Genomic DNA, 18455 nt, shown 5'->3' with positions numbered 1-18455 from the left:
CAGGCCTCTGTTTTCAAAACAAAATCTAGGCGGAAATAGAAATGTTCACTTTCCTTGTGTTCAAGCTTCTATTACTCAACACTAGAAGGACTGACAGGGGTCCTGACAACAGGGGACATAACTTCAGAGTGTCAGCTTTCAAAAGAGATCATTTACATGCATGTACTCCAAATGGTTCAAGAACAGCTTCCAATTTACTTTGGGTATGCTGTTTAGGCGTTTTCAGGCAAATTTAACAGGAACATGAAAAGGTTAACCCACTATACAAAAGTTGAGGGACGTAAGTTTGATATCAGGTTTGCCATGGACATCAATAGTTAATGAGACCGCATGCCCATTTTCGCATTAATTCCGAAAACTGAGCGAAAATACAGTTTTTTGAGCTTCATGTAATATTGTTGTTATTATGTTTGAGTCTAAATAAAATGATCGGTAGGCCTACTATTTAGAAACGTCTTTAGTTTCTGAATGTTTTCTTAGCCTACCTCAATTATGTCTTGCCGACACCTGGACTTCTGCGTGCGCGCTGCAGTGGCTATTATAGCAAGCACAGAGGAGCGCGCGGACATTGAATTCTGCGGGCATGCATCAGGCATGCATCAGTTTATGTTTTCGGTTCAACTGGTTTCATTTTACAAGCATTGATTGGGATACTGCATTTATTTTTTCCGGGATTATCAATCTAAATTATTATACTGACTAATAAAGTACATTGTCAAAACTCAAATTTTAGATTTTACTAGGGAACAGCAGATTTATACTGGGGCACGTGCCCCAGTAAAAAGGGTCTAGCAACACCACTGCGCCAAATAAGATAAAAAGATATTCAAAATAAGTCATTAAAATAGCACTGTGTCTGTGATTCACCATCTGTGCCCATTGCTCACTTTCCAGTCTGACTTGGTTCTAGTAGGTTCTCAATAGGCCTGAAACTCCATGTTCTGCTCACCCCAACTCTTTGCTTCTCCTCCCGTCCAGGCTGTTGTCTCCACCCGCTCCCTCTCTCCCAACAGAGACAGAATTAGGGCAGAGAAAGGAGGAGTTGGTTGGAGTTCCACACAGAACAGAGGGGAATAGGGGAGATGAGAAAGCATAACCCCACATACACACACACATACACACACACGCACACACATACATATACACACATACACACACACACACATACATATACACATACACACACACATACACACACACACACACACAAACACACATACACACACATACACATACACACACATACGTATACACACATACACATTGATACACACACACATCCCACACACACACATATACACATACACACACACACATACACACATACACACACACACACACACATTTGTGTACTTGCATCTGTTGACTACTGACATCTGTTGACTACTGTACATAAGAGTAGGAAAGTTTTCTTTAAATTTGCAGACTGCCTTGTTAAATACATTCCAATAAACCTGCCGCAACTTACCCAGGAGCCGAGAGCCAATGTTCCCATCCCAACCTCCATGGTGTCCACCTGTTCTCTTCATTGTGGGGGAGGAGCGTGTCCAGCAACGATCTGATTTGATTGGAGGGTCTATCAAGCCATCTCGTCACTGATTGGCACTGATTGCTGAGGAGCAGGGCAAACGATGGACTTTGAAGTGGTCATGCGTCTCTCAAGAAGGAGTGAAGGGTGAGGGTGAAGTTGCAGTTTTTTTCACTTGGATACTTTCAGAATAAAGTTATACTGGGATGACTGAGAAGGTCAAATTCTAAAGGGACGGCATCATGACTCCTTAAGACGCTCATCGTTTTTGCTAAGCTACGACTCAGCACTGGGAGACTTAGATCAGTCTGCACACGCACTGTACAACAGACAAGGCGTACTGTGCCAACGTGTGTGAGAGTGCGTTTGCGTGTCCGCAGACGTGGGAGGGACAGCGGTAACGATGGAGGATTCGACAGCGAGGGAAATAGAGGGGGAGAGAGCGAGAGAGTGGAGTACCTTTTAACTTGAGAGACAATTACGGATGAGTAACTCTCGACTGCTAATGCTCTCCAATCACGACCCTGCTGCAACATCCACTCCTGTCACCAGCTGAGAGCCACGGGAAGGGGAGCAGGTCTGGGGGACCAAGGTGAGGGGAGGCAGGAGAGCCACGGGAAGGGGAGCAGGTCTGGGGGATCAAGGTGAGGGGAGGCAGGAGAGCCACGGGAAGGGGAGCAGGTCTGGGGGATCAAGGTGAGGGGCGGAGGGGAGGCAGGAGAGCCACACACGACGAGGGAGAAGCCAACTGAAAGGGAGGAATGGAGGACGTCGAGGGGGAAAGGGCGACCAGAGAGAATCAGCGAGGGAGAGGAAGCTATTGTCGAACACAGAGATGGCAGTTATCAATTATTAATGCAGGGGAGATATTTTAAGCTCCCCATATCCTGTCTTTGAGCGAGTGAGTGGGCTTGGAGGTTGAGAAATTGCATTTTTCTTCCCCTTTATTCAATGGCGAAGAATGGAGTGGCACCTATCTTGCTTCCGACACATACAGCCTCACACACAGACGCACACGCCACCCTTCTGTGTGTCACATGGCCGCCGTCAGGCTACAGGTGAAAGCTGTGGATGAAGATGATATTGTACCTTTGCCGCGGTCCCATGTTTCCATTACATCAGTGTTGGTGTTTGATGGGCTGCTCAATCCTGTGTCTGTCTACAAACCAAAACACACACCCATACGCACACATACACACACCAGCTGACGTGCTCACGCATACAGTACACACACACGCACACACACACACACACATGGAGATGTTCACGCAGGAGCTTTGACACATTGGTGCCCCTGGACACATTGATGAAGGAGCCCTATGGTTTATTCATAAAGGTAACCAGACAGAGGCCAGGAGCTGCACTGGGTGCTGTCTGAAGGACAGCCATTTTGCTTTTTCACTCACAAGGCCTTATTGCATTAACATAAAACTGGCTATTCGTGGTGTGTTGCTAGTTATTTGCGCGTAACCGCTACTGTCATTCATAAATCTATTACATGTATTTTTATACATTATACTCCCACAGATTCAGCCCACTCCTGTTACGACGAGGTTGGGTGGTTGGCTTAGAGCATGCAGCTTAGAGCATGTCCTACTAGGCGGGCTTACATCTTTAAAAACATGCCTGGAGTACATGGCAGCATTCAAATCTTTTTGAGATCTGTGTGGTTTGAAAACCCTGTGCGCTAGTTCGTTCTCAGGCGTCACTGGGGCACACATCCCCAGGTGTGTTGGTGAGGAACGGGTTCATCTACACCGTATGCCGTACTGGGAGGCCAAACGTAAACATCTGTCCTTGTAAAGGTTGCGGTCCAGGGAGTGGAAACCCTACCTACTTTTACACCCATGCATTAAGCCACTCCCCCCCTTCCCCCAACACACACACACACTTCTGAGACTTCACGTGTTTGCCCTTCCCAAAGTGACCCCCCCCCCCCCCCACACACACACACACACATCTCCAGCAGCTCCTCTCATGCAGCTCATTGCTGTGGTGACCCTGGCCTAACGCCAAGCAGCCATAATGGACCCGAGCTCTGACTCATTAGCTTCTGCCCCCATCAGGTGATGGCAGATAATATGTCGCGGGACCTTTAGCTCCAACGATCGGTCCAGAAACCTAATCAATTCACCCCTGCCTTTTTGTGTCCTTGTGTGGCGAAAGTGTGTGGCAAAGAGATGGAGACGGAGAGACAGACAGACAAGGACAAAGAGTGAGAGAGTGATAGAGAGGGAGTAAAACTCTTGCGTGCCCTTGTGGATGGAATTATTGAGTTATTCCCAGCATCAGTCTGGTCTCTGGGCTGTAATCTGATACTCTCCTGTGACCACATCCTCCAGTCAACATCTTAGACAGCAGCCTGCTTCTTGTCATTCTGACTGTTTGTCCATCAGTTTGTCTGTCTCTCGGAGAGAGGGGGGGATGGAGGGAGATTAGGACAATTCTAAGAGCCAAGGGTAATTGGGGGGGGGGGGGGGGGGGGATGGTGAGGGCTTGGGGCCCAGAGTACAAATTAGCCAGGGGGCCCAGAAACCCTAGCAGTTCCCCTTGTTGGAAGTGTCCACAATGATAAACATGGACACCCCTCCACTGCACCTTGTTGACTACTTGCACTTGCACGTCTTTATCTGCGACGGAACTCCTATCTAACCAACTACCCTCCACCAGCTCATTCTCAAACACACTGATCTCTAGAAACTCCCAGTTGGTGTCCCACAATCCTCAAAAGACCAACACACGGAAGACCTGTTTGTTTCACAAATATTTTTTCTACTTCAAACTCTTCTGGAATAAGCTTGAAAGCGTCGATCCCTCTCATTGACAGCGCATGCACGCACACGCGCCTTTCCCTCAGAACACGCGGACACAGCTTGTCCCAATGGAAACCCTCTCCCACACCATAAAGCAGATGTACAGATGACAAGCTATTAACCTAGCGCCGTATTGGGCTGTAAATCACTGCTCATTGAAATGAGGGCATGTGTTCAGTCTCCAGTAGTCCACAGGGTACAAGCACACACTAAAGAGAAGTGCTGACAAAAGGTTTCTTCTCTTGTATTCAAGCAGAGCATTCATCTTTTCGGTGGTATCTATAAACAATACCCCACTAGCTGATGGTGAATTTCTAGGGTCTTAAAAGCCCTGTTCCTATGGCACGAGCAAGAAAGGCATGCCAAAGCACAGATTAACAGGATACAGGATGCTAATGGAGAGATAAGGCGTCTAGCTTCCTTTTTTTATCCAGTATTGGCTGGAAGACAGCGCACCCTCATTTTAACACCCCTCCTAATCAAACAGCCATCACTGGATCAATACCTATCAGCTGTCTGAAGCCTGCCTCGATGTTTGGATAGCTGCTACACTTCCACCCCCTAAACTAACCTCCTCTAAAATGAAACTCAGGGCCTGGACCGGAACCAGCTGAGAGATGAGCAGAGAGTGGGTAATGCTACCGCTAATAGGCACAGCCAACTGATCTGAGTGGTGGGTGGGGAGGGAGGGGGGTGCATTTCAATGACCTGCACACATTACTGAACTACTTAGGAAGAAGGAGAGCCAAGGAGAGGGAAAAAGAGGGGGAGGGGGAGTGGTTGGGAAATACAAAGTGGTTGAGACCAAAAATACCAAAAGGAGACAAATGACAGACCTAAAGAAAGAGAGGAGCATCCGCGGAGATAAGGAGAGAGAACGAGAAAAGAACGAGAAAAGAAAAAAGAGAGCTACGGACCGAGAGGGAAGACAGGGAGAGAGATCCCCATCTGCTTCCAAGGGGAAGCATCCGACAGGTATGGGAAAGAGAGAGGCTTTTCGCCTGTCCAACTTGCTCCCTGACAAGAGGCGAATGGGGGTTTGTCCTCCAAAAGGATGGTTTGAGTACATCCCGCCATCTACCTTACATCTCCAACTCTCAGTTTAGCTCTCTGTTCTCCTCTCTATCCCTTTATCCCTTTTCCCTTCATTCCCACCCCACCCCTCTCTCTCTCTCTCTCTCTCTCTCTCTCTCTCTCTCTCTCTCTCTCTCTTTCTCTTTAGCTCTCAATGCCACACTAGATATAAATAGACTGCTTTGCTTTCTCAGTAGACCGCAGAGAGCATTTGATTCACTTAGGAGGACGGGGGAGACGGTACACAATTGCATGGGAGGTAGAGTGTGAGCTGGCCCTCCCTCTTCCAGCACACCGTCTCAGAGTAATGAACAGGAGAATGTCCAACAGCAGGAAGAGAAAAGTTATCCAAGGGTATTTTCACCTCTCTTTCTTTCTTTCTCTCTCTCTCTCTCTCTCTCTCTCTCTCTCTCTCTCTCTCTCTCTCTCTCTCTCTCTCTCTCTCTCTCTCTCTCTCTCTCTCTCGCTCTCTCTCTCTCTCTCTCTCTCTTTCCTGCTGTTGTTTGCTGTTTGTTGTTAAGAGCTCCTGGGACGGGCCGAATATGTGCTCAGATTGAGAGTTTCTTCATTTATAAATAGATCAAGCCGTGTCCATGTTCAGTTCATTCAGAACAGGACAAAACCCTTGAACCTTCTGACGCTACTTGAGAAGCCTTTTGCCACTTCCATACAAACAAACAAACAAACAAACAAACAAGAAAACGTACAAACCACCCCATACTTACGTAACACGACTGTAAACCTCTGTGCCACACAGTCAAAGCTTCACATGGTGAAATAACAGAGACAAGTAGATTGAGGTTATCATAATGATATTATTATTATTGTTATCATGAACACCATAATAATCATTGTACATTTTTTTTTTATTACAGATATAGTCATTTGGAAGGATAATGAATGAATGTTGCCTCCAGTCTGTACTGTACTTCTGCTCATAGATTGTATCTTTAAATTCTTATATGTATAGCCTATGTAAAGTGCATGACAAGCATTCCGTTGCTTACAGTACAGTTCCCGAGAAAGCATGGAGGGTTTGTTTACATTGACATATTCTTGATGTTTTACAGTAGAAAAGACATTGGCTCTGTACATGTATTTGGGGGTAGGGCACCCTGATCAGACGCTGTCACAGGAAAGGAGCTGACGTCCACACACACACGCACACAATTACACACACACACACACACAATTACACACATGCAGTAGATGCCAATGTGCACACTTTGCACACTCACAAGATGCCAAGAGTGCACACTCACGTGCACACGCATATACTTGTGTCGGGCAGTACAAACACTTCATTCATACGCACGTCTGAGCCCCATTGTCCACACAGGTTGGATCAAAGGCAGGGATTAAACAGGGAGAAACCAGCAAGGATCAAAGAGAGAGGGAGACAGACCAAGGGGGAGGCAAAGAGACGAATGGAACCAGAGAGAAAAATAGGGGAGAGAAGGAGAAAGAGTGGGTATGGAACGAGAGGTAGGGTAAGTTTCACAGAGCACTTGATAGATCGATAAAATCAGCTTAAAAAAAGGGCTGTGTGTGTGTTTGTGTGTGTGTGTCGGGGCACACCTCATCAACACCGCAGCTCCTGCACTGGGAGGCTCCGAGGCAGACCCAAACTGACATTCAGTGAGCAAGAAAACGTTAACAATTGAAAAGAAGACCACTTAGTTACACTTGATCTGCAACAACAAAGATAATATCTGGCAGGCAATACTTCCCAACCAAAATGATTCTCTTCAGGCCTTGTCCTCCATCTTTTGTGCTTTTTGTCGACACATAAAACACATTAAAACCTAAGAGATAACATACAATACTCGGTTAATTTCTTGTACAGGTTCAAGAAAAGGATACATTAGGATTCCCTGCTACAAGGAAATCTGTACATGGCAGAAGCTCGTTTTTAAAGCAGAAGCTTTTAGGCGTTTAAGACATCAATGAAAGCAGCAGTACTCAAATATATTGTCTCATGGCTACAAGCGTCCCCATCGACCGTGGGTGGGTGCGTCCATAGCTTTGGGCCTTGTCGTCATAACTCAGACCCTTTCTGTCTCTGCTTATTGAAGTGGTCCGATGGCATTAGAGTTGACCGAAAGCACCTTGTAGAAGGTTTGACGTTGTCCATGGAGGTGTGTGTGTGTATGTCCATGAAGGTGTGTGTGACAGTATTGTTCGAGCGGTCTCTGCGTTATCCTGGTGGGTCGACATTGACTGCAGACGTTTTTTGTCGTTGTTGTTGTTCCTGTGAGTTTTGTTTCCATGAGTTGGTTTGATGCTCAGTGAAGGTGGCAAACGACCTTGTCCCGACCTCACAAAAACCCCGTCGGAGAAGAGGAGCCATCCTGATCCTCACACGCTCAGGTGCGCCCACTGACAGACACGCGGAAAGCCGTCTCTTCAAATAAACGGACATACCGTGCATGCAAACACTTGAGACAGACACACGTACGGCCGAGAAATGCGAGGACAAGATGGAGGGTGTACTGTAGGTGATGTTGAGTGGCGAGAATTCCCTTCCCTCGATATAGTCAACAGATCTGAGAATCACACAGGGATCTGAACTGATGAAAAGTCTAGGATGGTGCTTGTCCTTGTCTCCAAACACAAGCTGAAACACGCCCTGACCAGCTTGTCTCGTCGCCTGACCGATTCATTCCTTTCCCCTGACACAGCTTGGCTGACATTACTTGTGTGTCAGTGCTCACCTGCGTGGAATGCTCTAGATCAGACCATGCCCAAATTCTCCTTCTTGCTCAAACACACACAGGCACATGCACACACATCTCAATCAACCTTCCTGCGCCCTCGCTCTCTCTCACACGCACACACAAACTCAGAGGCACGCACACACACACACCTGAAACAGTGTGCTGAGTCGGAGTGTTCAGCGCACCTCTGTCCCCGGGCTGTTTCCGACCTGGAGACGGTAGTAGTGTGTTTACAATGCCCGGGAGCGTGGGGTCTCTAAGAGCTACTCTCCCCAACAGCGGGTATCAAAGCACTCTCGCTCTGTCTTGCACAGAAACACACACACGCTCTCGCACACACTCGCTGTCTCCTGGGGACCAGAGATCCAGATCTTAGACGAGATGGGCACTCAGAGACACACTCGAACATCAGACCCCACTCTGTTGAGCAAGAAGGCCGGACGGGCCGGGAGGGATCCCCGTGGCCTACAGAGCTGTGGTACACCTATCAGCTGCTGTTCAGTGCCTTTAACCAAGAAGGGGGTGTTTCTCAGTTGTAACTGGAACTAGGGCACAGTTCTGCATGCATTGGGGGGCCTCCAGTTCACTAGGATGTATATATGAGTTACTGTAGTGTATCTGTGCTGCACTCGAACAGATACGTGAGACCACTTTGGAAAATGGACGGTATGATGAACCAGCTGATCTCCGCCGAGCCCTGTCCCCTGACTCCTTTCTCTCTTCCTTCCTCTAAAGCTCGGCCTCTGTCTTCTCCCCTGCTTCCTGCGTCAACTTCCATGACTTCCTCTTCCTAAAGCCCTAGCTCCTTCTCACATCTCGTCCACACTCGATCCTTCTCTTCACACCTGACGGGACAGACACGTTTATCACAAACACACTTAACGCGTGGTCAAGCAGAACGCAAAGAATTCTCACAAGCTTGAGACAACAGACAGGTGTCTTACATATTTCACATCGTGTAATATCTCACAGAGAAAAATAGAATTAGGAATACTTATCATCACTAGATTGGCTTTTTATGTGTCATCCATACCATACGCATGCTACAAGGAATATTTCATAGGACATGCAGCACTAGGTTAGTAGAGTAGCTCCTACTTGATAAAAAGCGGATGAAGGAAGTATTTTTATACAGTTCCCACCACAAGTTGTCCAGCATTATATCATGGGTGTATAGTATGGGTATATAAAACAACTACAGTACACTTGAATTAACCAAATGAATCTATTTTACAATGCAAGACACATCGAGAGGCAGTAAATCTGTCTTTGGTGACCTGATAGGTGAGTTAGCTACCGGCTAACCCCCCCGAATTATGTCATAAAAACTGTCCTACAGAGGGAAATAAAGGTTGGTCTTTTCATTGTCAATTTGTTCTCAGTATGAAAGGAATGGAAATAAATTATTTTAATTCGTAATAAACTCATACAACAGAGGTACAATCAGGGCCACATATGGTTAGTTTACAACTAATTAGCCATTTAGCTTGTATTTCACAGCGTTGATATTGCTGGTCTAACTGACAAGTAATCAATCTAAACTCATATTTAGCCATCTGAAGGTGGGGCATTCAGGCATGGCATCGATGCCTAAGTCTACATATTTCATATTATAAATTTGCCAATCCACCTTTTCAAACAATAGCGTAAGATTGTGTTAGCTTGGAGGTGTTTAGCTTGTCAATTGTAATTGACCTGTACAACAGGTTAGTAAATGTGCATTTCTAATAGAAATATCTCCCCCAACTCATGTTTACTAACAACCTTTGGATTTTAGAACCAAATTGACAACAATAAACACACTAACCCTTTTTTAACTCTCTTCTCACTGGTGTGCTACTGCTTATAACTACTGCTTAGTTATGAAGACAATTCTGGCAGTCTATTACTACAAACATGGAATGCTATGAAGTAGATAGCTGGGACAGTGTTGCTGGGCAGTGGCGAAATATGGTACACTACTCCATTAGAGTGGAACTGGTTGTAGGCTAAAGAGACACTTGAGGGAAAAGAAGATGAATGGAGGACTGGGAGAGAAACAGACAGCCTATGGAACTGTCTTAGCGTTTTGTCCCTTCTACACTTCGGTGTTTTCTCAGTTATACAAACAACAGGAACTCAACCTGTACACGAAAAGAACACACATGATATCCCTGGGATAGACACGTTCAAACTAAGACCAAATAAATAAATACAAATACCCAATCAAATGTACACGTATAAATAATAAATAAACACATTCACTCAGCTTTGAGAGGGATCCCACTGACCACCCCCACGACTAGTCTCCCATGGCCCAGGAGAGAGAGAGAGGGCAAGGAGGAGGTATGGTTTGCACCCTTCTCATCTTCTGGAACCTCTCAGTAGAAACAGTGCATGGTAGGGATGATAGCATAGTCCGACAAATTGAAAAAATCCAGCAATCCAATTTAGCCATTATGTGAGGGTGGAATGTTACTGTCCTCAAGTCCTTAATGAGGAGTCACTTTTAGTCAGAGTGAAAGTGACCATTGTGGTCAAACAGTCCTACGTTTCTTTTTTTTCTCTTCCAAATACCTCCCTCTCTCTCTCTCTCTCTCTCTCTCTCTCTCTCTCTCTCTCTCTCTCTCTCTCTCTCTCTCTCTCTCTCTCTCTCTCTCTCACACACTCTCGCTCACTCTCTCTATCTCTCTCAATTTTCCACTTCTGCAACCTCTGTGAGGTGGCCCTCAATTTTGTCTGACTCATCGAGCGTACAGCTTGGATGGCGGTGGTGGGCTGGGAAGGGCGAAGGGCGCCAGGAGGAGCAGAATCTCATCACGTTGGCAGTTGTAATAGCCGTGGAGTGAAGTTTATCTTAAACACCAAGTCACAAGCTTTTTGTCTTGTATTCCTTTTTTCTTATCAAGTTGAAGGCTAAGGAAGGGACTTCCCCGAGAGTTTTCAAAAAAGAAAATGGAGGCGAAAGTTGAGCAATCAGCGGTCCCTCTATGTTGTAAATATTGGTTATTAGTGTTTAGGCTACTATTTGGCTACTTTAACTAGCAGGAACTGTCACACAGTTAAGACTAACTCCATGCAGACACTGAAAATGTCCAATCGAGGGGTGGAATGGTGGTTCTAGGGAGGTGTGGACACAGGTGGAGGTCAGAGTCCCCTCTATTGGTCCTCTTCTCCCAGCCGAGCCTCACAAAACCGGACTTCCACATTGGGGCTCCAAGCTCTCCAAAACATGGATAGGAACAAGGGCGAGGTCATTGGTCCGTTCCTTCACTCCCCCTAGTGTCCTCCTCCTCCTGCATCCCAACCACGGTGGTCTGTCTCCAACCCGGGTTATACATCTGTGCGCATCTTCGTGATGTTGACGTAGTTGGTGTTGGCCACGGTGCAGTTGCCTGTTTTGAGGCTTTCGGGGCGGAAGTCCTCCGTGCTGTGGTTTCCAGCCTCCTGGATCTCCATGTAGTCCGACTTGCTGAGGGTGGAGCCGCTCCCGCTCCGCCCGTTCTTCTTCAGGTCCTCGGCCGAGTCCACCTTAGGCACGCTGGGAACATTCAGGTACTGAGCCTGCTCCTCGCCCTCCGTCTCGCGGTGGTAGAAGTAGTTGAAGTTGGACACAATGACGGGCACGGGCAGGGCGATGGTCAGCACGCCGGCGATGGCACACAGGGAGCCGACGATCTTGCCTCCGATGGTGGTGGGCACCATGTCCCCGTAGCCCACGGTCGTCATGGAAACCACGGCCCACCAAAAGGCCTCGGGGATGCTGCTGAATTGGGAGTCGGCCTCGTCGGCCTCTGCGAAGTACACGGCGCTGGAGAAGAGGATGACCCCGATGAAGAGGAAGAAGATGAGCAGGCCGAGCTCGCGCATACTCGCTTTAAGAGTCTGGCCTAGAATCTGGAGCCCCTTGGAGTGGCGCGAAAGCTTGAAGATACGGAACACCCGGACAAGCCTGATGACGCGCAGGATAGCCAGCGACATGGCCTGTTGACCCGCCTGCCCGTCCTCTGGCCTTTCTGCCAGCTCTGTGCCCAAGGTGATGAAATAGGGGATAATGGCCACAATGTCTATGATGTTCATGATATTGCCAAAGAAGCCTGCTTTGCTGGGACAGGCAAAGAACCTCACCAGGAATTCAAAGGAGAACCAGATGATGCAGAGGGTCTCCAGGATGAAGAAGGGGTCGGTGAAGTAGGTGGAGGTGTAGACGGAGGTGGTGTTGGAGAAGGGCTGGTACACTTTGTGCATGTCTTCCTCGTCGTTCCGGAAGACGGGCAGCGTCTCCAGACAGAAGCTGACGATGGAGATGAGGATGACCATAACGGAGATGATGGCGATGATGCGAGCAGGGCCCGAACTCTCCGGGTACTCGAACAGCAGCCACACCTGTCTCTGGAACTCATTCTCAGGCAGAGTCCGCTCCTCTTCCTTGATGAAGCCCTCGTCCTCCCGGAAGATCTCGATGGCCTCCTCACCCAGCTCGTAAAACCGGATCTCCTCTGAGAAAATGTCCAAAGTCACATTGACGGGCCGGCGTAGTCTCCCTCCAGACTGGTAGTAATAGAGGATGGCGTCGAAACTCGGACGGTTTCGGTCGAAAAAGTATTCGTTCCTCAGAGGGTCAAAGTACCTCATCCTCTTTTTGGGGTCTCCCAGCAGAGTCTCTGGGAACTGGGAGAGGGTCTTGAGCTGGGTCTCGAAGCGTAAGCCTGAAATGTTGATGACCACCCTCTCGCAGCACTCGTGGTCCGGTTCGGGGTCGTAAGGATCACCCGGATGTGCTGCCGCCTCGTCGGCAGGGTCGCCCGTAGCAACCGTCATTCTGGAGGCCGATGGGACCTGCAACTTTCAGGCGGGATGGGAGGTGGCGCAGGAAGATGGAGTTGTTTCGCTGAACTGAGGAGGGGACAACCGAAAGACAGAGATGTAAACCGGTTAAACATATACTTTTCTTATTCAATTCATATTCAAATCAGTGTATTCTAAGAACAAAGCTAGTGAAATTCATTTGCGTTAAGACAGAAAAATGTATATATAACTTATGATGTCAAAATGTTATTCATATAAATCGTGTTAAGACAGAAGTTCCATAAATGCCAAGCATGAATACTAAATTAGAAAACGATCTGAGGGTAAAAACATTTTTCGAGAGCCCCGGCTCCATTGCGTCTGTGTGTATTAGGTTATCAGCTCATTTCACATGATCAGTAGATCAATATGCTTCTCAGTAATACTTTATCAATCCTCATAGGGTGCAATTACAATTTACAAACCCAATTATCTGTTAAGTGCTCCATACAATCTCAATGGAATGGAGAGTGAGTGTCCTTTTCCAATTCTGTATGTCTGTGCGGTACATAACAGCCTAAACAAGCATTAGCCTACAACGAGACCCAAGAAAGGAATCTGAGCTTTGGACCAGATCACTAAATGCATGAACCATTGATGGTTATTGTTGATTCTTGAATTATGCAGATTGGATTTGGCACATTTGATCCGACAAGGACAGCTGCAGCCAAGAGGAATTTTCATTGCATTATTTAAGAGCTCTGAATGAAATATTAACATGCAGACAAATTGGTTGGCATTATCAGACGCAGGTTTGAATCTGGCTGAAAAGCGCACTAACTGTTGAACAAGCATTTAACCAACTTCAAAACTTTTTCAGAACTGCATGAAGAAATTCCAAAAATGTTCGACATATGAATAGGCTACAGTTTTGTCTGAGAAATCACACACGCAATAAAAACAATTGAATTCCAACTCACGGCATCATCTTCTAGTAAGGCATTTATAGCACGTACAGTCTCAGACGTTGTATGCAATATATTCTTACCTGTTTATATTGGCACCTGCGCACAGAGTGGAAGGAGTTGTTTACGATTTGGGGGATGTCGTCTGTCCAGGGATAAAAACGCGCGTCGGGCCCATTGGAGAACCATCTACAGTAGCAATAATTCAGCTCCCACGGTCAACATCGAGCCTGTCTTTGACAGCCCGCCATACATCACCGGAACCCCCCGCTCTGCAGCAACCCGAAAGCGGGAGCACAGAAAAACGGGAGAAGAGGTGTATAGGGAAGAAGCGGAGCCCACGCCACCTCCCTCCTACCTCCCCTCCATCCCCGACCAGTAGATACGCGTTCTGGAGGTGACGAGTAGCGCTGAATAAGCTTCGTAGCCTGTTGTGTTTTTCTCACAGCGGATCCTGAAATATGGTATAAAAAATGCTGTAATCAGCACCATATGACGACCCCTCCTGAGAACATGACGCTGACTGCAATAGCGGCAAAGGTTGTCCTTGTTTTCTGATATCTGCAAAGACATAAGGTTTGGAGAGGCATCTCTAGCCAAGTAACAACCTTAGTAGTATTATTTTCTAAGACAAAATGCATTTCACCTGTTTGCTCTTAAACAGGTCGTGGTCCTTTGTTTCAGGTTGTAAGATTAAGGATTAATCTAGTATGGCATTCTTCATTATCTGATGAGAAATAGCCATAACCCACAAGCATATCAATAACAATTTGTTATTCCAGGACATATCACAATACATCAATTCTGACTGTGGGGGACACTGAACTTTCTGATGGTTTCAAATAACGTGCAAGTTTGCATGAACAACCCAATTGGAAGTAGTCTATTCAAAAAGGTGTGTTTTAGCAATAGTGTTAGGAGAGTAGTCTAGCAGGTGCTGTCAGACATGCTCACGCCAATGCATCCCCCTCCCAGGGAGGATCATGGGCAGACAGCACAACAGGCTTCATGCATTATCTCACAGTAGAGGCTGGTAGAAGCAGCCTCGAAGTTCCTTTCTAGACATATATCATTCAGAGAAAGACATGCACAGTGCCAGAATATCACCCTGCTGTGGTTGGGCTGGGGACGAGACACATGTATCCAATCTGTCTTCCAAGAAAAAAACCTAGAAACGCACTTCAGTATTCCTTGTTCTCCCTGGCCGCGTTTTCACCGAATTTGAAATTGGTGTCTCATCTTCTCACGATCCCCTACATCTGCTTTCCCCATGTCTATCACAATTTGCCATAATTCAAGCAGTTGGCTTTAAGACGCACGGGCTGCAGTTGGACATTGCCGCGCATACAAAGAGCCCTTGCGCGCGCCTCGCCCATCTCGCATTGCGCTCTCTCTTCCGCCACTCCTAGAGCTCAACGTTAAAGGAGACGCACCTCGCGAATGGGCGGAATGGCCGGTACAACGAAACCCGCAGCATCATGTGTCAGCCTAGTTATTCGACAAACCTTTTTAATTTACTTTTTTTTTTCTAACAGACTCTAAGAACAGGACATTTCGTCCAGACACTTGTAAATTGTATGTCCACACACAATAGTTTGTATTGAAATGTTTGGCTTTACCTCTGTTCTATTTCATGGAGAAAGAGAGAAAGAGAGAGTGAGAGAGAGAGAGAGAGAGAGAGAGAGAGAGAGAGAGAGAGCGAGAGAGTAGTGTGTGAATGGATATGTCTGTGTATTTTTGTGTGATGGGGGCGCACCCCAGCCATAAATGTGTATATGACACGACCTGGCAGGCTGTTTAATGTATGCATAAAGCAGGAGTGTACGGCAGGTTCTTAAACATGACAGTGAATTGTGGTCTGCAGGCGGTTGAGTATAGCCTTTCAATCAAGGCCAGTGCCAAAACCAGCACACTGCACACAACAGCCACATAACAGGTGACGGGTAGCCACGTCCACGACGCCACAACGACTAGTCTGCTGGAAGTACATTTTAGTAGATACACCAATCGTTTTACATTTATATATCAATACATACAGTACATATGTATAGACATATATATGTGTCTATAAAGACAGAAATATATAATGACATAAGGACATCAGAGGGTTGACTGTAGTGTTCCACTTAATGAACAGGTCTCCCTGAACTCATTCTACCCTCCTCCTCCCAGGAGATTGGGAGCTGTAAGTGGGCCAAGTGGAGACCCAGAAATTTCTCCAGAGAGAGAGAGAGAGAGAGAGAGAGAGAGAGAGAGAGAGAGAGAGAGAGAGAGAGAGAGAGAGAGAGAGAGAGAGAGAGAGAGAGAGAGAGAGAGAGAGAGCGAGAGAGGTGAGTGAGAGAGCGAGAGATGGAGAGAGGGAGAGAGATCTAAAACATACTTTAGGGAACACTCCTTCCTCTCACCTCCTCTCCTCCTCTTCTTTGCTCTGGGCTATGTCCTGAAGGTGAACCATGAACACATGTGAAATATTGCTTCTTCAAGCCGCCTCGGTGAAAAGCAAGGCTTTTGTTGAAGAGCTGCTACCACTGACAGTGTAGGGGCAGTTATGACACAACCTGGCCTGATGGGTGGGTTTGGGTTTAAGTCCTCATTGGCAGCTGGAATGAATGAGGGAGAGCCATTCTGAAGGGAGTTGTGTGTGGGACCCACACAACAGAGACCTGTGTGACAGCGTGATTCATCACTCTCAGTAATCCTCGTCTGACACAATTTAGGGTCAATATTATCAATGAGCGTTTTTTCTCTGGCGGGCGAAGGCCAGGATCTGGGCATGCCCAGATCAACAAAAGAGGAGTGCTGAAGTGAAGAACTGTCAGTGGTCTATGGTGAACAAACCTGATAACTGCCCGACAGATCACAAACACTCTCAAAGACAAATGTATGGATCAGTGTACAGAAGACCACATCTGCAGAACCAGATCGTGATGATGAACCACTAGTTAGCCCTGAAGAACAGAAAGAAAGGTGGATGATGTATGATGGGAAGAGGAGAAAGAAACGGGTGAAGAAGACATGGGAATACCCATGTTTCAAAGCATCCTGCCTCTTCTGGGAAACATGGTGACAGAACTGCACAGTCATGGCTACTTCCCTTGTCTTCTTAGATGATGTGACAGTTATGTCAACTGTAAACAGTTATCCAGTCAACCAATACTTCCAAACATACAGTACGGTGCATTATGCAGAAATTCAATGACTGAAAACATTTTTCCTCAGCGAAATAAAACCGTCTTGTTGAATGTAGACATTCACCTGATGTGAAGCCAGAGGCGGACCGAAGGTAAGACAAAAAAAACAGAAACAAACAGGAACTGAAAACAGCTGCAGAATCAAATCTCTTTAAACTTTATTTGTAAAGCCCTTTTTTGAAAAAAGGTTGTATGTGTGTGTGTGGGAGGACAGAGAGGGAGAGAGAGTGCTTAGGGACCACTTGTCTATTAGCTCCTGTATTGTGCACTCAGAGTTTCTCATCTCTTCAAGGTTATCTCTCTCTCCCCCCCCTCTTGCTTCTTTCTTTCTTTCTTTCTTTCTTTCTTTCTTTCTTTCTTTCTTTCTTTCTTTCTTTCTTTTCTTTCTTTCTTTCTCTCTCTCTCTCTCTCTCTCTCTCTCTCTCTCTCTCTCTCTCTCCTCTCTCTCTCTCTCTCTCTCTCTCTCTCTCTCTCTCTCTCTCTCTCTCTCTCTCTCTCGACCACTCAGACCATCTCTCATTCACTCGCCGGGCTTCCCATCAAAGCCAACCTGATTTGAAAAACATATTGCATTAACAAGAGCACCCTAACCCGAGTATGTGTATGTGGTACACAAACAGCTTGATTAACTAACTCTGTCCAATCTCTGTGTCTCTCGCTTTCTCTCCAGCTCTACCAACCCCTGTCTGTCTTTCTCCAACCTTCTGTCACCTTCAGGGGGCACTGCAGGTTTGACATCATCGATTCTGGGTTCCGTTCAATCAGCTAGTCCACATGGATCCTGAGAGAAGAAACTCTAGAATGTTCTTTCTCTAGAATGTTATTTCCAACAATCCTCAGAGTCAGACAGAACAATCTTAGCCCTGCACGCTTTGTCTGGGAAACTTTGAAAAGCACTTGACTAACATGTCAGATTCTGGGCTACACTGGTTTCAATAAAAGAAGGTATTCGATTTTATTTTTGCATTTGCATTTAGAGAAAGAGAAAGGTGAAAGAGAGAATAGAACAGAGATGAAGGATTCCGTATGATTGAGACGGGTTGCTGCAGTCGGATAACCCACCCTGAGTCTGAGAGGCCCTGTTGCAGTGTGTGGTACGATAGGTGAGCATGTGAATGTGTGTGTGTGTGTGTGTGTGATAACCTGCTGCAGCTATAAAGGTCATCTTGTACAAAGCTCTACCACTGCAGTCCTCTGTGTAAACATGCACACACACACCAAACTAGAGACACTGTCCTTAATTACATTGTAGTAACCTCCAATACTCTATTAGCCCACAGCATTCACATGGATACCCCTCACAAAGTATAATCTTATATCTTCTGGAACTTTCTTCAGAAACCGTCTGTACAAGAGATTACATTATGGCTATCAATTCCCATTCTGGAATGGTAACCTAA

General features: G+C 46.5%; 1 protein-coding gene across 2 annotated transcripts; it reads right to left on the bottom strand.

Annotated features, from left to right (window-relative positions):
* Positions 1–10539: 10539 nt before the first annotated feature.
* On the bottom strand, positions 10540–15226 carry LOC134018519 (potassium voltage-gated channel subfamily A member 2-like). Of its 2 annotated transcripts, none has more exons than XM_062458501.1 (3): positions 14972–15226; positions 13948–14318; positions 10540–13007 (listed from the first exon to the last, which is right to left on the bottom strand). In XM_062458501.1, the coding sequence occupies exon 3, from the start codon at positions 12930–12932 to the stop codon at positions 11445–11447; it is 1488 nt and encodes a 495-aa protein (XP_062314485.1). In that variant the 5' UTR covers positions 12933–13007; positions 13948–14318; positions 14972–15226; the 3' UTR covers positions 10540–11444. The 2 variants fall into 2 exon arrangements, with proteins under 2 accessions (XP_062314485.1, XP_062314486.1); XM_062458502.1 differs by having other exon boundaries at positions 15045–15226.
* Positions 15227–18455: the final 3229 nt, after the last annotated feature.

This window comes from Osmerus eperlanus, chromosome 4 (genome assembly GCF_963692335.1).
Source record: "Osmerus eperlanus chromosome 4, fOsmEpe2.1, whole genome shotgun sequence".
In the NCBI taxonomy this organism is placed as follows: domain Eukaryota; kingdom Metazoa; phylum Chordata; class Actinopteri; order Osmeriformes; family Osmeridae; genus Osmerus; species Osmerus eperlanus.
This window is presented reverse-complemented; position numbering and strand designations above follow the sequence as displayed.